The 22,391-nt window shown below is 40.7% G+C and overlaps 2 protein-coding genes across 2 annotated transcripts in view; both read right to left on the bottom strand.

Annotated features, from left to right (window-relative positions):
• LOC128600956 (rho guanine nucleotide exchange factor TIAM2) overlaps positions 1–5,254 on the bottom strand; it is a 50,154-nt gene extending 44,900 nt beyond the window's left edge. The window contains exon 1 of the mRNA XM_053613776.1: positions 5,161–5,254. The gene's annotated coding sequence lies outside the window, so the exon portion shown is untranslated. The remainder of the gene's footprint in view (positions 1–5,160) is intronic.
• An 8,219-nt stretch (positions 5,255–13,473) lies between these two features.
• Positions 13,474–22,391, bottom strand: part of cnksr3 (cnksr family member 3) — a 56,606-nt gene continuing 47,688 nt past the window's right edge. The window contains exons 18-25 of the mRNA XM_053614907.1: positions 21,683–21,756; positions 20,517–20,588; positions 20,162–20,223; positions 19,816–19,913; positions 18,076–18,274; positions 17,027–17,208; positions 14,058–14,260; positions 13,474–13,582 (exon numbers count right to left, since the gene is read on the bottom strand). Of these exons, the coding sequence (XP_053470882.1) occupies positions 13,573–13,582; positions 14,058–14,260; positions 17,027–17,208; positions 18,076–18,274; positions 19,816–19,913; positions 20,162–20,223; positions 20,517–20,588; positions 21,683–21,756 (900 nt within the window). The 3' untranslated portion in view covers positions 13,474–13,572. The remainder of the gene's footprint in view (positions 13,583–14,057; positions 14,261–17,026; positions 17,209–18,075; positions 18,275–19,815; positions 19,914–20,161; positions 20,224–20,516; positions 20,589–21,682; positions 21,757–22,391) is intronic.

The following is a 22,391-nucleotide window of genomic DNA, read 5'->3' as shown; positions in this document are numbered from 1 at the left end:
TCACCCCCCAGGTCAATACCTGGTATGGTAGAACCACCTTTGGCTGCAATTACAGCTGTAAGACTTCTGGGATATGTCTCTATCAGCTTTGCACATCTAGATCCTGATATTTTGGGCCCCTATTTCTTGCTCTATCAGTTGGATGTAGAACAGCCGTTTTCTAGTCTTGCTATAAATTCTAATCAGATTAAGATCCAGGCTTTGACTGGGTCATTCACTGTACAATTATGCAAGGCTCTGTATAGAAACCAAGATTTTCCTGCCATTATAATTGATCTAACTGCCCTTTTGAAATGTAACAAATAATTTCTTTAAACTACCAAAAACCCCTTAAACTTTTCTCTGCTGTGGGGTTCATGGATGTCCAGTTTGCAGGTGCTAAGAAAAACACTGTGAAGGCTCGCTGATGTTTGCTTGGTGCGGACCAATCAAACTTTTTCTTTAGTTTGGTTTGTTTGACAAATGTGAACACTCCATCTTCAACCACTTAACCCTGGTTGACTTGCTTGTCTCAGTCCTCATCCAGCTGCTTATAGCACTTTTATTGAGTTGAGGCTTCATTTTTGACATTCGTCTTTTCAGCACTAATAACGTTTGAACTCTCTATGTGGTCATCAAATGAGGTTTACAGATTTGCAATAGTTCAATCAATGTTCTGTTGCCTTCTGGTTCTCTGTGAAATTCAGCATATGAATCTGTGTTAGTACGGAACATTAAAGAGGGCTTGCCCTGTGGATGCTGTACTGCAGTTGTTGCGCCTGCTATCCAGTTTGTTACCATTGTTAAAGATTAATGTGACTTTAAAAGGACAACTTTTTAAAACGACTTGTTGCTTTTCCTCGACATTGCCGCATCGATTCAAAGAGACAGAAAGTAAATAAACTCCTGACGGAAATGACGTAGGTCAAAATTTTTACACATGTGCAGTTTGAGTTTGGACAAGCAATTTTTTGGAAAACGTTTGAAAACTCCAGTGTAGACGGAGAGACTTTTAGAATTAAAACGCAGTTTTAATTCAGATCTATCCAGATTAATGTGGACGTAGCCTTAGGTCCCATTAGAATCTGAGACTGGACAAGAACAAGTCCCTAAATGCAAAGATTGTGTTTGATTTGGTTAATTTGGTCTCCCTTATTTAATTGCCAATAGAGGAGAAACGCTAAGATATGTAATAGAGGAGAAACGCTCCATATGTTCCAACTTTTCCCTGGAAATGTTAATATATATATATATATATATATATATATATATATATATATATATATATATATATATATATATATATATATATTTTAAGTGGCTTAAATACTGTATATACTTTTTCAGATATTTTCATCCCAATGTGAAACCAACCCCAAAATACAATATCATTAAACTTGAACAGTGCTAGTGATGTTAGTGAACAAAACTGGTGTGAAAACCCAAGTGACGCTGCTTGACACCAATATATCAAATTTCACATTCTTACATCTGGTAACAATGTTAGGATTTTACAATGGACATTTTATAACTTCCTAACGATGTGGTGAGTTAACTAACTCTAGCAAATTAGCTAGAGAGACGCTAGCACAGCTTCCTTCTGTGATCTCAAGTTAGCTAGCAGCATTTGTGCTGTCTCAACCAGTTGTAGAGGCTTATTAGTATTGTTTCTTCATTGATATTCTGCCCCAGGTACTCCTTGAAGGCTCGTGCGTATGTGTTTGGAGGTCCTGATTATGACGTGGTGTGTGTTTAAGTGGTTTTGGTTGGGGAAAACATGGACAACCTGAGAAAACTTCTTTTGTTTGTATATACTTATTTATTGTATCATTGATGACAAGGAGTTTATTTTGGTGGGTGGGTTAGCTGTTCTTCATGAACATCGTGCACAAAATGTGTACGGACTAAAACTGTAGAGTAAAAACTGTACATAACTGCACCGCTAACATGCTAAATTACCAGTTAAATCATACCGTGTGCTGTAGACGTCACAGTTATACCGGAAGCCGCAATGACTTTTTGTTATTGGCATGGAAACTCAAGGCTTATAGAAGATGTTTTAATTACGACATTGTGGTGCTGTTCACCTTGGAGAATTCCCGTAATTATGATAATTACAATAATTCTGACTTGAAGTCAGCAACAGAAACCGGAGGAAGTGCTCATCAGGGAGGCATGGTTTATTTTTGTCCTTTTCATTGTACTTCACGTACTTGTACTACTTATTTTACTCGCAGTGTGCCCCCTCCCCGCAAGCCACTCACTGCCTAAGCCCTAAAAAAAAAACCCAGGAAATACTATGAAGGTACCCACGAGACTCTGATGGATGCTGGAAAGAAGTCAGATTTAGAGACATTTCCCCCAAACGACAATCCCAATTCCAAAAAAAAATTGGGACGCTGTGTAAAATGGACATAAATGTAAATAAAAACAGATGGTATGGGGGTGCATTGGTGACTACGTAACGGGCAGCTTGCACATCTGGAAAGGCGACATCAATGCTGAAAGGTATATACAGGTTTTAGAGCAACAAATGCTTCCATCCAGATTCCACCCCATCTTTACTTCTGAATGACTCTGCCTCTCTAAGATACTCTTTTTATAACCAGTCATGTTACTGACCTAATTATTAACCTAATTAGTTGCAAAATGTTCCTCCAGCTGTTTCTTTTTACTAACACTTACTTTTCCAGCCTTTTGTTGCCCCTGTCCCAACTTTTTTGAGATGTGTTGCGGCCACCGAATTCAAAATGACCTTATTTTTTTCTTAAAATCGTACACTTACTCACTTTAAACATTTGATATGTTTTCTATGTTCTATTGTGAATAACATATGGGTTTATGAGGTTTGCAAATCAGCCCAACTTTTTTGGAATTGGGGTTGTAAGCATTCATTAGGTGGAGTGACATTTACCTGCTGTCCAAGCCACTCGGCACATGTAAACACTCTGCAACGTGCTCGTTCCCCATTAAAACCAAGCAGCAACACTGATTAATTGCAAGCAGGGGATTTTGTCCATGTGTTACATTATACATTTGTCCTTTTCCATTACACCACTACCTGGAGAAAATACACCACTGGTGGTCTTTATTTTCACATTGAATATCTTAAGGACACACAAGCCAACAGTGTGCTCCTGCTCTGCCCTGAAACCAATTTCCTAAACATAGCACTTCAAATGCACGCCGTCGTAGGCACGACTCCAAGAAGAACTAAAGAAATCCAGCGACGATGGCATTCCTACATGATGTGGCCATGTGGATCAAAAGGCACAGCGGAGTGACAGACCGGTGATTATAGGCTCGTGTTTCCAACAACAGAGCGCTCTTTGTGCCATGTGCAGTAGCTCATGGTGAAGTCGAGTGCTGGATCTGATCTATGAGCTTTTCCTTCTTAAAACCTCACCTTCACGCATTTAAGCGTATCTGAACCTTTTGCCTGCTGTGGGCCGTGTTCTTTGGAGCCACACTCCAAGCGTTTGTATTGTCCTCAGTGACCTGTAGCGTCACACACTCGTCTGCATCGCAACAAAACCACACACACACACACACACACACAAATGGCTTGGGAGAGAAGCTACGCTGGGACACAATGGAGGGGCATGATGACCCAGTGTAGACGACATGCAGTGAATTTTTCATGCTGTGTAAATCAGAGAAGTGAGTGAAGTGAGAGAAGACAATCAGAGGAAAAAGAAAAAAAAGTGTGCCTAAAGAGTAAAAAGAGTAAAAACCATGTCACAGTGAGAAAGACTTTCATTTCAAATCAGAAAATCACAGCATACATAGAGATAGATAGATGGTAAATGGTCTACATTTATAGAGTGCTTTTATCCAAAGCACTTTACACTGTGTCTCACTCACACACCAACCAATGATAGCAGAGCTGCCATGCAAGGCGCTAACTTGCCATCGGGAGCAACTTGGGGTTCAGTGTCTTGCCCAATGACACTTCGGTATGTGGAGTCATGTGGGCCAGGAATCGAACCGCCAACCCTATGATTAGTGGACACCACACTCTACCACCTGAGCCACAGCCGCCCATACATAGATAGATAGATAGAAAGAAGGGTTGAATTCATGAGACGGTGTGAATGGATTCATGAGACAAAAATGTGAACGTAAGCTATTCGTACACATATTACAGCTGTATAGTAGTTTATCGGCGTTATGGATGTCACATCCTGTCTTAGGAAGATGACGAACTTTCACCAAACACAGAAATCAAAACACTTTCTTGTCAAAGTGTGACGCATTTCCATTTACACTTGAAGAACGCAGACGGTGGAGGCAAACTGAGGTGAAAACTGATGTGATATTATTACTTTTATATATATATATATATATATATATATATATATATATATATATATGTATGTATGTGTGTGTGTGTGTGTGTGTATATATATATATATATATATATATATGTATGTATAAGAAGACATTTCAAAACAGGCAAAATACACAGCATTTAGATCAAGAGTTATGAAAAAACAAGAATATGTCTTTCAAGTAACGGATTCTGTTGAGCCGTCCACCATATGAACAATATGGTTCTTTAAAAAAACAAACAAACAAACAAATTTTTTTTTCCAGAAAACACTGTATAAGACCTGAATGAAAATGAAGTGTTATGGATGTTACGTTTATGAGTTATAGACGTGTGTATGCGTGTGTGTGTGTGTGTGTGTGTGTGTGTGTGTGTGAAACTCACACAGTTGTGTGGTTAGGTGTATGAAATAGGAACAGACAGAGGAATAATGAGCCACATAAATAAACAAACAAATAATTAAAAAGCACTATATGCTGCAGGTTTAAGGTCTTTGCTGTTATAATATTCATACATCAACATGGTGGTGTTTATATTAAGACATAAGTGTTATAAAACAGGTTAAATATCATGGTTTCACTTATATTCCTTTAGAACGGAAACTTCTCGGACTCAAAATCCCAATTCTAGTGTTTGTACAAGCATTTAAACGCCAACATTTAACATTTAGTTGATTTTATTTCTACCTGCAAAAGGTGTTTTAGTTTTAGGACAAAGAACGCAAAGATGTTGCTATGGAGACCAAACCCTGTCAAAAAGGTTATCGCGACATCTTGGAGAAAAAAAAAGTTTCAGACTTGTATCGAGACACGGTGAAGATGAAGAAAATAAAATACAGATTATTTACTCACCAAACAATGAAACGAATGAAAAAGCAGAATGATAACGCGTCTTTTATTAGTCCATAATGGATTCAGGGAGGACTGACTTTCTCCTCTCTCTTCTTCTGTAAAAGTGATGAGAGATTAGCAAACGATTCGGTCTTTTTTTTTTTTTTTTTTTTTTTTTTAGAAACGACACATACAAATGATTCGATCGAGCGAATCGATTCGTTCATGCACACGTAATGGGAAGTTTTTGTGAAAGTTCATAATTCCTTTTAATTTGGTATCTATTCATTTTTATAGCTCTTATTCCACTCAGACACGCCTGACTTGTACAGAGCAGGAACACAAATAATATTTCAATCTATTCTGATTCAAGAATCAAATGAATTGATTCACTCACGTGAGTTTGTTCTAAAGAATCGACTCAGTGAAGTCTTCGTTGGGATTATACACACACCCAAACATTGATCTGACTATTCATGTCCTGAATAGTGATTTATTATTATTATTATTATTATTATTATTATTATTATTATTATTATTATTATTATTATTATTTCTTTTTTTCATTGTTTTGTGCACATCCAGTACTGTCATACATCCTGAAACAATTAAAAAAATAAAAATAAAATATACATTGCACAGTTCCTGGAGATTTAATTTAAGTGCATGATGTAATGTATGCATCTGTTGCTCATTAGTCACAAGTGTTCATTATTATAGACACATAGACACATTGAGGTTCATTTCAATGAACCTGAATGCTGAACGATTGCTGAATGATTAGTCCAGTGACCCTGACCTCTGTGGTGTTGAAGTGCTTTGAGAGATTCATCAAAGACCTCATCTGCTCCTCACAACCCAGCATATTAGACCCTCTCCAGTTCGCAGACCCAATGATGATGCCATCTTCCATGTCCTACACACCACCTTATCTTATCCTGATATGGGAAGGGGGAAGTATGTGACACTGCTGTCTATTGATTACATTTCTGCCTTCATTAACATAGTCCCACTTTAGTAAACTCACAGAGCTGGGATTTCGCATCTCACTTTGCCGCTGGGTTCTGGACTTTTTAACTGGATGGCTGAAAATAGGCGGCTTCACCTCCAACACCCTCACTCTCAATACTGGAAAACCCCAAGGCTGTGTTTTCAGCCCTCTACTGTATTCTCTGTACACACACACACAACCGTGTAGCCATACATGAATCCAACACCGTTGTGAAGTTTGCAGATGACACTGTAGTGGTAGGCTCGATCATCAAGAATGATGAGAAGGCCTATGTGGACGAAGTGGAGCAGATGTCCTAGTGGTGCCGGCCCAACAACCTGTTCCCTAATGTCAGCAAGACAAAGGAACTGGTCCTGGACTTCACAAAAGAACAATTGAAGACATACACAGCTCTTACGTTCAAAGGAGCGCATGATGGAGAGTGTGAGCAGCTTCGGGTACCTTAGTGTAGATATACGCGAGGACCTGTCATGGACTCTTTACATTTCTATTTTATAGAGATTGCGAGACAGCGTTTTTACCACGTCTGACAAAGGTTCAAAGATCCACATCTCCTCAGCTACCCACAAGACCTTTTATACCGCAACTATACAGAACATCCTCAGTGGAAACATCATCACCTGGTACGGGAACTGATGTCCTGAAGGCTGCAAAGCTTTTCAGAGGGTAGTGAGGTCTACTGAATGGATCACCAGGTCAGAACTGGCCAGCCTGCAGGACATCTACACAAGGCGGTGCTGGAGCAGAGCAGAAAAGATAGACCTCAACAATGGGCTGTTCTTTCCATCACAACCACATGGCCAGGACTGTGCAGCTAAGGAGGAGCTTCTTTCTCCAAGCCATCAGAACTCCTACTTGTACATACTTGTACATGCACTGGATATTTAGCATTTAGCATTTTTGTGTGCTCTTTCATGTATCATCTTGCAGGCCCCCTTACCTTATACCCATCATATATTGTCTGTATAGTCTATTTATTGTTTGTTATGCACAGTCTTTGGAGTTGCCGCATCTCATTCCACTGCACCCTTGTACCAGCTATGAATGTACATGCGACAATTAAAGGTTTGAAATCTTGAAATCTTAACCATGAGCGCTACATTCACATACATCACCAGCACAGGAGAAATCCAGTGTCAATCGAACCAGCTGCTTCTCAGTAAAGGGCCCTGAGCATGTTTCGAGTACGGAGTACAAGAGAGTACTGCTGCATCCCAAACCGCATACTTGCCTACTATAGGCCTGTAGTGGTGAAAAATACATGTATCTCAGCTACTATATAGACGGTAAGTACGCGGTTTGGGACGCAGCCCACGGCTTCAAGCAGTTGTCTATTAGCACATATAGCATGACAAATAATTAACTGCAGTTAAAGCGTTCGTAAAAATTTTTTAAATAAAAACACCCAAAACTGTATACGGTACCATAACGAAGACGAACTATATGTTGATATGTGAAATTCTGGATGGACGTCGGATAGCATGGTGCGGTGACGTAATGACGCGGGCTGTTAATCTAATTATGTTCTAAAACATGTAAAACGGGAACATGACAGGAGTATTCTAAAAGCGACTCATGTAAACACCTTAATCACATTATTATCTTACTCTCAGTAAGGTCAATAATTAGATTACTGCTGTCCATGTAAACGTAGTCAGTGTTGTGAGTAATCCCTGGTATACTTCCTACACATTTGACTGGTGGCAGCAATCAAAATGCCTTGAATGGCTCATGAAACTCACAGCATTTTGCTAGTTTTGCCATTAAGATAGATTAGTTTGTCAAAACGGAGCCTAAAGAAAGAACACTCTGTTTTTCCTTGTAAACCCAATTTATCCTATTCTCTCACACAACCACATCAGCCTGATCCCAATTTACTCTGAGTGCTTGTTTTGTTCCTCTGAACACAGTTTTCAACAACAACATTGCTTTTCTGTTTCTAATAAACGCTTGAAGCGCTTTAGTAGATCACGCGTTCACGCATTCACTGTTCGGGAATTATGCAAAAGAATGTACGGAATATTATACCAAAACAATAGTACTGAGTATTGAATGCGATTTAAATGTCATATACTCTAAATAAAATGGACAAGTGATTAAATATACATAATAATATTATGTTGTACTTTAATATTACTAACCACTTTTAGCTGTTAAATGTGATTTTGTAGGTATGCAGAGTTGTGTTGTGAAAATAAATGGCGCTTCAGCTGGAGACTGCAGACACTGGAACATATGCAGTGTAAAATACCATGATAAAATAATAAAAGAGAGGCAGTTAAACATTTTTGAATGCCATTTTTGAGTCTCTTAGAATTTATCAGAAAGAAAAATATATCTTAAAAAAAAAAGGGGATTCACGGAAGGCCTCTGTCTTTTTATTTAGCAATAAAATATGATGAGATGTGCTACAAGATACACTTTTCTGTTCTATAAGGTCGACTTTTTTTTATCCGCACAGATTTCATGTGTCTCAAAATGGTACCTTTTGCTTTAGCTTCAGGGCCTACTGGCAAACACCACGACCAACCCTATTAACATCTCAGTCCCAGTGCACATTAAACCCCCTCTCTCTACCATCATTGTTTCTCTCACAACCTCTTGTTAATGATGAGCAACGACACACACTGGATAATCATAGCCGAGGGGCATCGGCATTAGACTTATACACTGGGGGAAATCTAATCACCTGAAACTTTGTGAAACTGGTAAGTGATTGCTCTGGGAGACAGATTATATAGACAACAATGAACATTATTGTTATTATTCATGCTGGGAAAATCCATTAGGAGCAATACTGACAGTGAGGATAAAACCAGATTGAAGTTTGGCGCACTGGGAAATGGAGTATAGAGTTCAAGGATACTTCAATGAGAGATGTGGCTTTTCTTTTGTTCACAGAGGTCTAGGCTTCTTTTCACAGAAAAAACCTCGAGACAACGTGCACTGTGCATTTCAGGAAGATCCTGCTGAATGTAGTGCTTTTGTGGACATGTCAGAGAAACAGATGTTTGAAACAGACACACATTTTAGGATGATCACATGTACACAAAGAACGATTTTAGTTTCATTCAATTCAGTTATCCGGTGTAAGAGTCCAACATGGTATAGGAGTAGAAAAGGTGAAGAGCAACATAAAACACGTGCAAAGAGTTACTTCACGTAGACTTCACGTTTATCCGTGTTTACTACAGGTATACTAACAAATACTTTAGAGAGAAGTACAGTTTACAGTTAATATATTAGCACGTCTTAGCATATTTGGAGAGAAATATACTTGCTTGATTGTTATATGCTTGCACTTATAAGAATACATGAAGATAAGGTTTTCTCAGAGTATTCCGGTTTCCTCCCTCAGTCCAAAGGCATGCGTTGTAGGCGGATTGACATTTCCAGATTGTCCGTAGAGTGTTAATGTTTGTGTGTGTAGAGTGTCCCCTTCCCTGTGCCTCGAGTTCCCTGGGATGGGCTCTAGGCTCCCCCATGACCCTGTGTAGGATAAGCAGTATGGGAAATGGATGGATGGATGGATATTTCTCCAGAAGAAATTTTAAACCCCCTTTACATATATTCATATTTTCTGATTTTACTGTGCAGCACCTGGGCTGATATGCCTCACAGCAACAGGCTCTCTGGTTCGATCCTGAGCTCAGGTTACTGTCTGTGTGGGTTTCCTCCAGGTTCTCCGGTTTCCTCCCACCTCCCAAAAACATGCCAGTAGTTGGATTGGATACTCTAAAGTCAGCGTGTGAATATTTGTGTGTGTGTGTGTGTGTGTGCATGATGGCCTGCGATTGACTGGAGTCCCATTCAGGGTGTATTCCACCCTTGGACCAGTGCTCCTAGGATAGGCTCTATATACACTACAACCCTGATCTGGATAAAGGACATACTGAAGATGAAAAGGAATGGTTTAGAAACTAACCAGTGAATGTAGACGTAAAAAAAATCATTGCAAATAGTAGAATTGATTGGAAACACTGGCTTCAGAGTGGCTTGCAAGTCAATATGGCGTTTACTTTCAGGCCAAGTATGCTTGAGGCTTGCATAGTTATGCTTTCTTTGCTTCCTCTGGAGGTTCTACATGAATTGAGAATCAGTTTATCAGTATTTTCATTACTTATGATCATTAGTACATTACTGGCTAGTTTACTGAATGTTTTTTAATCTATTAAGTTTATTACAAGTATGACTTTTGTCTCAATTTAGTCTGAAGCAAGTATGAGTCTACCATACAAATCTCTTTATATATTTCCATGGCAAAGCAAAAAACAGGTCTTTAGGGATTTATGACCCAGTTATAACCCCTTTTATTTTTAATGGGAGTAAACACAGGGCTTTCTTTTTGCTCTGAAGTGGAGATAAGCCTGAAAGAATGAGTCTTCCATTTCTTTCTTTCTTTTCTTTGCAGGCTGTCCCAGCACAGCTCTAAACCACATCCAGTGTGTGCGTGTGTGCTTGCGTGTGTGTGTGTGTGTGTGTGCGTGCATGCTTTTGTGCGTGTGTTTGTTTGGGGGCTTGGGTTCAGGCCCAGGCACACATTTCTGCAGGCCCAAAGACTCCACAACTGAATTATGTGACTGAGGTTAGTCAGAGGAAGGCTACAGGATTTGTCCCAGGCTGGTTATCATTTTAAAATCCTAAATTTAGAAAATCCCATGGCTGCCTGAAGCTGGGAATAAACACAAAGTCAGCCATAGTTAAATCATTTTGAGTCTGGAGCTTTCTCACTATATATATATATATATATATATATATATATATATATATATATATATATATATAACACAACATGAATTTCATGAATGAAAGGAACACCAGTATCTTAGTAAGGTGTTGGGCCACTTTCACACTTCCAACTACTAGAACAGCTTCAATGTGTCCTGCCATCGGTTCCACGAAACTGTACTCGAGGGATGAACAATGTTGCTCTTAAAGACATCCCTCAGATAGTGTTGTGATGGTGGTGGTGGACAGCGCTGTCTAACACGTCGCTCCAAACGCTCCCATAGATGTTCAGTTTGGGTTGAGCTGTGATGAGTGCAAAGGCCACAGCATATGATTACAGCTGCAACCAGACTTCTGAGATTTTAAGATTTTGTTACAATCAGCAAACCTTCTGTGTTTACTTCGCACCTTACTGTGCTCACTGAAACCTCACTGTCTGTTGCCACCAAGTCTTGCTGCAGGTCTTTTGTGGTCACTGGTTTTTCACTGTTTTTTTTCACAACCTGCCTTCTCAGAAATCTGCTTGCAGCTGTTGATAGCTTCCTTTTTCTGCCCCGTCCAGGTATTTCATATATTTTCTACCCCTAGCCAGTTCAGGTATTTGATGTGTTCCAGCTCAAGCACACCTGGTGCATCTGATGTTGAAACAATCGTGTTTTTTTTTAAATAATATATATATATATATATATATATATGTATATATATATATATATATATATACATATATATATATATATATATATATATATATATATATATATATATATATATATATATATATATTTGTGCTGTTGTGAAAGATTCTATTCAGGGGGTTGTCATTATAAGTTGCATTTTCAGTTGAATTTGGTGAAACCACTTGAGGCATTCGTTGTGTTGAACTATTTCAATTGCTTTTGCTTGATTTGTTCATTGCAACCAGCTGAAAGTCTGTACATTTTCACAATAAACCTGATTTGCAATGGGGGTTGAATAATTTTGATTTCAACTGTACTGTAAGGGGACAAGAAAAAATATGTTTTAGGTGTGTAATCTTGTTGGATTTAAAAGCTACTGCACAGATGTGTTTATCTGTCGGGAAGGGGGGGATACATTCCACTTTTAATTCCTTAAGCCTAAAAAGAAGTGTGTTGAGTGTTACTGCGAGCACACCGTGCTCAAAATGATAAGTACAGCTGAGGAGGATTCACACGATCCTCCTTCGTCCTTCCTCTACTATCTGTACGTACGTATATTTAGAGCACACGTGAGGCCAAGTGGAGGACTCACTTCAGCACAGAGCTCACATTTATCTAGTCGTTCCTAGAGAGTCTAGAAGATGCTCAAAGCATTATGGGTGAGACTGATGAGGATTGCCCATGGTGGTCTGGAAAAGCCATTAGCTAGAAGTCACCTAATTCATGCAAGGTTGTGTAGTACCGCATGTTTGTCATGCATGCTATAAAATACTGGAGTTCATAGAAAGGACACTTTTGTTTATTCTGTGTCTTATGAAATGAATAAAATAAAATAAATTGAATTAAAATAAATGGATTTAGGTGCAATAGATTGGGTTGAATTTCGACGGGTGATGATGCCGATTCTCTCTCTCTCTCTCACACACACACACACACACACAGAGATTTATACTGTTTATAACAAAACCGAGTCAAGCACCATTATCTGGCTGTAGATATAAAATCCATCACGCACACTTAAACATGCAGACATGCTTCTGTTTACAGTGTGTAGCTCTCTCGTCTTCGGTCTGACCTCTCCTGCTTCAGATGCCTCACATTATTCAACCCAGAGCAAATAAAAGCACTCCATTTTTCTGCACCTTGTGGTCACAGTTCTGCTGTCTGTACTCATATATGTGACAAACTGCACTGCCAGCTGTTTATTAAGCTTCACTAGCCTTAACCATTTACAGTCGTTCATCTGCCAGGCACTTTTTCCGGCACCTCAAAATGCCTTAAAAGTGAGGCAGTCTGTTCTCGGACTGGGTCCTGCCTCACTGCCAGACTACAGATGACACCAACTGTACTGGTACGAGTGTGTGATAATTGTAGGAAGAACATTACAGGGGTTCTCCAGTCATAAACCTGGGGGCCTATTATCAAAGCTTCCATTAGTTTTCCTCACGGCTGATTTCCCTCCCAAATCAGACGAATGGCCGAATCTAATTTAAACCCCCTTTAATCACACTCTTCAGCATGCTCCGCGGAGACACCTAGTGTCCAGACGCTGCTCGATTCTCATTCAAATCGGTGTCAGAGCCAAGGCCAAGGCACGGCAGTCAGATTAGCTCCTTTTATACTCTGATACAAAGACAGCAACAGATGGCTGCATATGATCTGCATGTCAGCACTGTGTTCTTCAGCGTCTCATTGATGAATCTGTCGGGACGCAGTCGCAGATGGTACACCAGAAGACTAATCGGGCTTTGTGTAAAGGACTGCAAAAGGCATCCATTTTCTGGTTCATAGAGAAGGATTTGTTGCTGGTGCACTGTGTGTGAAGATTATGGAATCATTTCTATTGCAATAAGATGATCAAATACACGTTGTTGTTTTTGTTTTTTTCTCCTGACATACACGAGTTTTCACAGAAAATACTTTAAAAATTTATTTACAGTAAATACATGCACATTCAAACATTTTACTAGTGATTTCGAGTTGTTGGTTAAAATCCAGTCGCTTTCATTCTATTCTTCAACGCGTGCTTTGAAAAAAAGAGAGAGCAATAGGTTAGTGTCCAAATGTGGCATCAGATGTGTTACCTAGACTGATATCTGGCATTAAATATACCATTTTCTATTTATAGAAACTGCTAGGTTGTCCATTTTACACTCCAAATCATGCCATTATCATGTTCGATTTCAACGTATACACATATATTCATATGAAACACAAGGCACAGCTTTCACATAAAGAGTGATGACTGAACTTAACAAGTGTTTTGCAATCATCTAGTGACAGAACCACGGTTGCAATTCCAAAACAAGTTCATTTACAATGAGCAATTTCATTATTAAATCTTCAGAGCAAGGGATACATGTTTCTAGATGACACAATGATAATTTTCAATATCCCTACTTATCACACTTTAAAAAAAAAAAAAAAAACACTGATTAAATAGACAATAGAACTATGGTGAGAAAAAAAAAAAAACCTAAACTATACATGTTCATGCTCACAGGCTGGTCTCTGAGAACACAACCGGTATGGAGGATGGCATCTGTTCGGGCTGAACGCTTGGTTTTTCCTCTTCTGTACTTCTTTTCTGGTTGATTTCCTCCAGTAGGAGAACATTCGCACTCTTCCACTGTCTGTACTTACTGCCATCTAACAATGAATCAGCTAGAACCTGCTCAATAGCCAGGAGGTCTGCCTCTTTGGCCTGGAACACACACACACACACACACACACACACACACACACAGGTCAGAATGTTGTACTGTCTATCACATTACATTGCGTATACAAGGTGTATATACACAGTATTTGCACGAGTCGTATACTATTAAGTGATATATACTGACACCTTCTGGTGGATTTTAGAATTGCGCTTTTGATTGGTGGGTTAATGGCTGGTAAATACATTACTGAAAAAAGTTTGCATGGACCATGTTTTGTGGACTGAAATATACTGCAAGTCAAAGGGTTAAACCCCTGGCTCCCCTTATTACAACATGAAAGAAGTTTGTTTGAAATCTTTGCAAATTTATTTAAAAAACAAAACAAAAAAAGCACATGTACATAAGTATTCACAGCCTTTGCTCAATACTTTGTTGAAGCACCTTTGGCACTAATTACAGCCTCAAGTCTTTTCGAGTATGATGCTACAAGCTTGGCACACCTATTTTTGGGCAGTTTCTCCCATTCTTCTTTGCAGGACCTCTCAAGCTCCATCAGGTTGGATGGGGAGCGTCGGTGCACAGCCATTTTCAGATCTCTCCAGAGATGTTCAATCGGGTTCAAGTCTGGGCTCTGGCTGGGCCACTCAAGGACATTCACAGAGTTGTCCTGTACCAACCCCTTTGTTATCTTGGCTGTGTGCTTAGGGTCGTTGTCCTGTTGGAAGATGAACTTTCACCCCAGTCTGAGGCCCAGAGCACTCTGGAGCAGGTTTTCATCAAGGATGTCTCTGTACATTGCTGCATTCATCTTTCCCTCGATCCTGACTAGTCTCCCAGTTCCTGCCGCTGAAAAACATCCCCACAGCATGATGCTGCCGCCACCATGCTTCACTGTAGGGATGGTATTGGCCAGGTGATGAGTGGTGCCTGGTTTCCTCCAGGCATGACGTTTGCCATTCAGGCCAAAGAGTTCAATCTTTGTTTCATCAGACCAGAGAATTTTGTTTCTCATGGTCTGAGAGTCCTTCAGGTGCCTTTTGGCAAACTGCAGGCAGGCTGTCATGTGCCTTTTACTGAGGAGTGGCTTCTGTCTGGCCACTCTACCATACAGGCCTGATTGGTGGAGTGCTGCAGAGATGGTTCTTCTGGAAGGTTCTCCTCTCTCCACCGGAGCGCCGCTGGAGCTCTGTAAGAGTGACCATCGGGTTTTTGGTCACCTCCCTGACTAAGGCCCTTCTCCCCCGATCGCTCAGTTTGGCCGGGCGGCCAGCTCTAGGAAGGGTCCTGCTGGTTCCAGACTTCTTCCATTTACAAATGATGGAGGCCACTGTGCTCAGTGGGACCTTCAATGCTGCAGAAATGTTTCTGTACCCTTCCCCAGATCTGTGCCTCGATACAATCCTGTCTCGGAGTCTACAGACAATTCCTTGAACTGCCTAGCTTGGTTTGTGCTCTGACATGCATTGTTAATTGTGGGACCTTATATAGACAGGTGTGTGCCTTTCCAAATCATGTCCAATCAACTGAATTTACCACAGGTGGACTCCAATCAAGTTGTAAAAACATCTCAAGGATGATCAGTGAAAACAGGATGCACCTGAGCTCAATTTTGAGTGTCATGACAAAGGCTGTGAATACTTATGTACATGTACTTTTTTGTTTTTTATTTTTAATAAATTTGCAAAGATTTCAAACAAACTTCTTTCACGTTGTCATTATGGGGTATTGTTTGTAGAATTTTGAGGAAAATAATGAATTTAATCCATATTGGAATAAGGCTGTAACATAACAAAACGTGGGAAAAGTGAAGCGCTGTGAATACTTTCCGGATGCCCTGTATGAGTGAACAGAGAAGTTATTGTGACCTCTAATTTTATGAGAAGAAATCCTAGACTAACCATAAAACTCTAAAAGAAAAGAGTCCCATTAGAATCTGATATCGAAACATGAATAAATCTTTAAATACAAACTGTTATAGAACAGCTGTTCAATGTTTTTTTTTTTAAATATCAATATAGTCAATAATCAGAATCAGTAATAAAGCAATAAAATAGGAATTCCAAGAATATAAAAGGTCAAGCATGTCCATCTATCCATTTTCTGTCCGGCTTATCCTACACAGGGTCACGGGGAGCCTGGAGCCTATCCCAGGAGACTTGGAAACACCCTGGACAGGGTGCCAACCCATCGCAGGGCACAACCGCACACACGGATTCACACACTACGGACAATTTGGAGATGCCAATCAGCCTACGGTGCATGTCTTTGGACTCAGGGAGGAAACCGGAGTACCCGGAGGAAACCCCCGAAGTACAGGGAGAACATGCAAGCTCCGCAAAAACAGGGCAGGGCCAGAATCGAGCCCCCAACCCTGGAGGTGCGAGGCAAACGTGCTAACCACTAAGCCACCGTGCCCCCTGGTCAAGAATGTAAGTCAGCATGACTAGACCTTTTTAAGAACCTCAAAGATATTTTGCTACACTGCTTTCGGAGAGCTGAAGTTAGTAGTTTCCATGTGTGATTGATAACAGTGATCTTATAAAAGCTTATTAAGTCCCCTTAGATGCTCAGTGAGGTCTACAGATGTGAAAGGTGATGAATGATTGTGGTCTGAAGGATGCTGAAGACCAATCATTCGCACTCATGACTTATTAGCTGATGATTTGAATAGCTAAAAACCTTTGCTGAAGATGTTCTAACATTCATCTGAGGAGCTTCATTAATATCTGATACTTATATGTGATCCTTCTGGACCACACCCCTTTCAAAATGACATGGACGACGGAAACCCTTCACGTGCACCCTACCTTTAAAGTACTGTTGAGAACTCGGACCAGGTGCAGCTTCTCGTTGATGGTGTCGTTTTTGCAGCGTCTGACGAAGGACGATCTGTAGTCCCGCTTAGTCACAGGCTGCAGTTCTCCGCACGGGGACAGGCTGGCGTTTTTGAGGTGCAGATACAGCATCTCCAGCTCGTCAGACGGAAGCCCTTGTGGAACGACATCGTGACTGTTACATCGGTTTTATCTGTGTGCTGTGTGTGAGGTGGGATTGAGAGTCGTACACAGTCTGTGTGTAAGCACTGTGGACATTCAGGCTCAGTGACTGGAAAGGACAAATCATGCTCAAATGAAGTGGATTTTATGGGAACCCAGGTCAGAGATGGGGCATAAAATGAAACGGAACACCGAAGGGTATAAAAGTGTAGGGGACAAAAGACTATAAAATACAGACAGAGATAAAAGTTAGGTGAAAACGTTTACATATAGTAGAAGAGAATACATGTAGAGCAAAATGCATATAATATAGGATTAAATGGGTATTAAAATGAACAGAATTAAAGCACAGAATATAGGATACAAAATGTACTAAATGTAGAAGTAATTATGATAGGGTATAAATGTAGGGAACAAAACAGGCCAATAAAATACAGAAGGGTGTAAAAGTAAGGCACAGAAGGATCAAAATGACTAAATGTAAAACTAATTACAGAGGATATGTAGGGAATGTAGGTAAAAGGTATAAAAGTAAGGCGTTAAATCTACAGGGTGTCTGAAAAGTCAGGAACCAATGAGAGTAAAGTTACAGATACTTCATTTTGTATGTTAGTTACAACATATGCTCTACATGTTCCCCCTTATGCTCTATGCATTTTCTGCATCATGTTCCAATTGGTTCCTGACGTTTCGGACATTCTGTAATAAAACATGGCACAAAAGGTTATCAAGTACTTTAAATGTACTAAAAATGAATGGCGTGTTTATTCCTGTAGCTTTAAAGACTAAATGGTCAAGTCGGAGAAAATGACACGCTGGTGTCAGGTTGTACTGAGATGTTAAGGCAGATGCTGACTTACCTTCGTCGCCATGGTAATCCTGCAGCTGGCCGATGTTACTGTGCTTGCTGACGCACGTCGCGCCCTGAGAGTCAGAGCTGAGCTCCAGCCACGACTCGCTGTCTGAACTCACACACTCCGAGGTGTTACACACCGGAGACACGAGGGGGAGCATGTCCTGGCAGGGGGACGAGCTGGATTGTGGCGGAGGAAGACACCCCTACGTAAAACAAACACACACACACACACACACACAAACGTTCAGTATGTTTATATGCCACATAAGTAAACAGCGTATAAATAATTCTCATAATGCCACTGTGTGTCTGGCACAGTGAATGAGGCGTGGCCTCTGAGTCTGTCAGTCCCAATGAAGGAGGCGTGGCCTTTGAGTTTCAGGCACAGTGAAGAAGGCGTGGCATCAGAGTGTCAGTCAGAGTGAAAGAGGCGTGGCCTCTGAGTGTCAGTGGGAGTGAAGGAAGTGTGGCCTCTGAGTGTCAGTCAGAGTGAAAGAGGCATGGCCTCAGTGTCAGTCAGAGTGAAAGAGGCATGGCCTCAGTGTCAGTCAGAGTGAAAGAGGCGTGGCCTCTGAGTGTCAGTCCCAGTGAAGCAAGCGTGGCCTCTGAGTGTCAGCCCCAGTGAAGCAAGCGTGGCCTCTGAGTGTCAGTCACAGTGAAAGAGGCGTGGCCTCTGAGTGTCAGTGAGAGTGAAGAAAACGTGGCCTCCGAGTGTCAGTCCCAGTGAAAGAGGCGTGGCCTCTGAGTGTCAGTGAGAGTGAAGAAAGCGTGGCCTCCGAGTGTCAGTCCCAGTGAAGGAGGCATGGCCTCTGAGTGTCAGTGAGAGTGAAGGAAGCGTGGCCTCTGTGTATGTGTCAGTCCCAGTGAAGGAGGCGTGGCCTCAGTCCCTGTAAGACCCCTCAATTAAAATCGTATCACATCAAAACAGCTCTAAAATATATTGTGTATGACTTGCTTCCTTAAATATCTTCATACAAATCTCAGATTGCTGATTACGTGTCAAGATGCACACCGCATGAAGATACACTCCACAAGAACCACAAGAATGCAAAGTACAACGTAAAATGTGTTACATACACTATATAGCCAAAAGTTTGTGGACACCTTTCCATCACACTCATATGTGGTTCTTCCCCAAACTGTTGCCACAAAGTTGGAAGCACACAACTGTATAGAATGTTTTCGCATGCGGTAGCATTACAGTTTCTCTTCACTGAAACTAAGAGGTCCAAACCTGTACCAACATGACATGGAGCTTGCTGTGCACACAGCAAGCTCCATGAAGACATGGTTTACACAGAATTTTTGGATTGAAAGAACTCAAGTGTCCTGCACAGAACCCTGACCTCAACCCCACTGAACACCTTTGGGATGAACTGGAACGCCGACTGCACCCCAGATCTCCTCACCCAACATCAGTGCCTGACCCCACTAATGCTCTTGTGGCTGAATGATCACGAATCCCTACAGCCACGCTCCAAAATCTAGTGGAAAGCCTTCTCAGAAGAGTTGAGTTTATTATAACAGCAAAGGGGGGATCAATCTGGAATGTGACATTCAACAAGCACATATGAGTGCGATAGTCAGGTGTCCCCAAAATGTTGGCCATATACCATACTTTTAGTCTGTGGCTGCTATGGTTAGCTGTAACAGATTGCACAGGTTCCATTGCTTAACATACGCACAATAAAAACATGCAAAACTGTGAAACCTGAGGACGCAAAAAGTCGTTCTAATCACTCACATTGGTGGAGCTGGAGGTTAGCTGCTCAATGTACTGGGCTCCTGTTTCTTCAACATCATCCTCTTCATCACTGTCTTCACTATAACACTCTGTGTATTCTCATACACACACACACACACACACACACACACACTTAAAAAGAAATCTCATGATCAGAGACCACATGAAGAAAAATGGTACTAACTCTGGCCTTCTTTGAGTGACATATGTGGTGCATATGGGGTCAGGTTCTAAATAAAGCACAGAAATAGGTCACAGTGATGGTTTAACTATGAATATGTGTGTGTGTGTGTGTGTGTGTGTGTGTGTGTGTGTGTGTAGTTGAAAATATGATGGGAATCTTTACCTGCAGTGACGACTTCCTGAGGTTCTTTCTTGTTAGAAGCTGCAGTTAGCTTACTTAACCACCTGTTATCACCAAAAAGAAAAAAATAAAATGATAATAAAATTTGTGAGCAGGAAAATAAACAAATAAACAAGATACATAATTTATAAGGTATATTTCACATATAGGTGTATGTATCTGTGTGGGCAAGTACAGGGAAAAAAGCACAGGATATAAATATAGCTCAGTAACTAACGACTACCATATACAGTGTGTGCACGAGAACCAGAGTATGCACACACACACACACACACACACACACACACACAAATGTTCAACTCCTTCTTGTGCATGTGTTTTTTTTTTTCACACTCACTTGTACATATCTTGCGTGTTCTCAGCTGCAAAGAAGAGCGTCACAATCTGCGGGTGGCTGGCCTTTATAGCGCTGAAGAAAAAAGAACAGGAGGAAATGAATGCTTACATGCATCGCACATACAGACTTAAAGACAGATCTGTGAAGAGGCTCAGACTGATTGTGTGTGTGTGTGTGTGTGTGTGTGTGTGTACATGTTAAAACGCATCGAACGTGTCACGAAAGCAGTAAAAAGTCCTTCTGTCTGTCAGCAAAAGTGGGAGTGCAGGGTCTGAGCACTATAGTTAAGTTGTGTTTACCAGACTATTTCCTGTGCCTGAGAGGGTGACAGCATGCTATTAGTGCAGACGCTTAACTGAGATTATTGCAGGGTCTCAGTGAGGGGCTTCGGCTACGTTCAGAAGACAAATTCAATCCCAATCCAGGACCAAACACACAAACCGAAAAAAAACCCCCCAACTATTTTAAATCCTCACTAAAAATAGATTGATCGTGTCAACATGGAGCTTTATTGACATTTAAGGAAGAAAGAAAGAAAATTAATTTTGTATTTATATCAGACAGACCATCTGAAGCTGATTAGTTTCCAATAACAGCACATCCGCCACATATCAACCTTTTTTTCTTATCAATTAAATGACGTCATACTCTTTATCCGTTTACGGGCACACTGAATACTGTCAGATGCCTGCAGACCCTTCCTGTTATCACTTATGTAATAACCGCTGTAAACTGCTGATTGTTACCTCACCAGGTTCTCTGTTTCAGTTCCTCTTGAAGTTAACGAGACACAATAAAGCAGCACGTCATGTTACCTAGACACTAGAAAGCCCTCATTCCTGGAAACTTACTGACACTGGAGACTCCTTCCAGAAATGTTTCCCTACAGAAAAGCATCACCAAATCATTGAATATCTATTTCTCTTTGTTAGATGATGATGATGTATAGTTGGCATTAGTTTTGCTATAAATCTAAACATACAGCCTAGGCCAATGGGAAAGCCGTTACTAAATAGTGAACAGCACAGCTAGGATTAAACTGTAATACAGCGGTGCACGCTGTCAAACTAACATTCTGTGGTTGTTCAACTCAGCGGTCTGGTCTGATATTTAGCTGATTCATACCCACAAATGACTAAACTAAAGGAAAACCAAAAAGCACTCACAACTTCCTCTTGCACTCGTACGCCTGGTCCAGACTGAAGCCTCGCAAGTTGATGTAGCCCTCCGCTTTCAGAGCCTGTTAGGACACGAAGATGTGAGCCAAAAGATTCGTGCAGGATGTCTGAGGCTGAGCATGTTCTGCAGCTGGTTTATTCAACAGCAGCCTGATGGGATTTCAGCTTTTGAATTGGATTAAAGCTAAAAATAAATGTGTCCGTTTTGCTCCTTCCAGTGCATCCAATACATACCCAAACCCTTAATCAGTTGTGATCAACTGCCCTGTGATGAGAAGCGGATACTATCTTTCTTGTGCTAATTATCTATTGTTCTTGACCATTTGCAAGCAAATTATGGCCTGGGCCATAAAGACCTTCCATAAAAGCTCTATTTAACAGAAAAGCTCAGAATTAAATGTACATAAGTCCCCGCCCCCACCCCTCATTCTAAAAGCAGTCAATCAGCTTCAGCAAAGGCATGTTTGGGGTCTGAAGTTTGCTTCTTAAGTGGTAAATAATCATGTAACTAGGAACTTACAGGAACTTAGCATCGTCCAAACTGCAGGTCTTATCAAACTGTGTCAATTTAAAAAAAGACATAGACCTGATTGTGTGATGTATGATCGAGTTGCTATCATGATGTAGCTGATTAAGATAACACCGCCTTAGACTACCACTGCCTTGCTAAAGAAGCTGAACGTGAAGGTGATGGACT

This window comes from Ictalurus furcatus, chromosome 25, assembly GCF_023375685.1.
Source record: "Ictalurus furcatus strain D&B chromosome 25, Billie_1.0, whole genome shotgun sequence".
In the NCBI taxonomy this organism is placed as follows: Eukaryota; Metazoa; Chordata; class Actinopteri; order Siluriformes; family Ictaluridae; genus Ictalurus; species Ictalurus furcatus.
The sequence above is the reverse complement of the archived record's forward strand: the minus strand, read 5'-3'. Positions and strand labels throughout refer to the sequence as shown.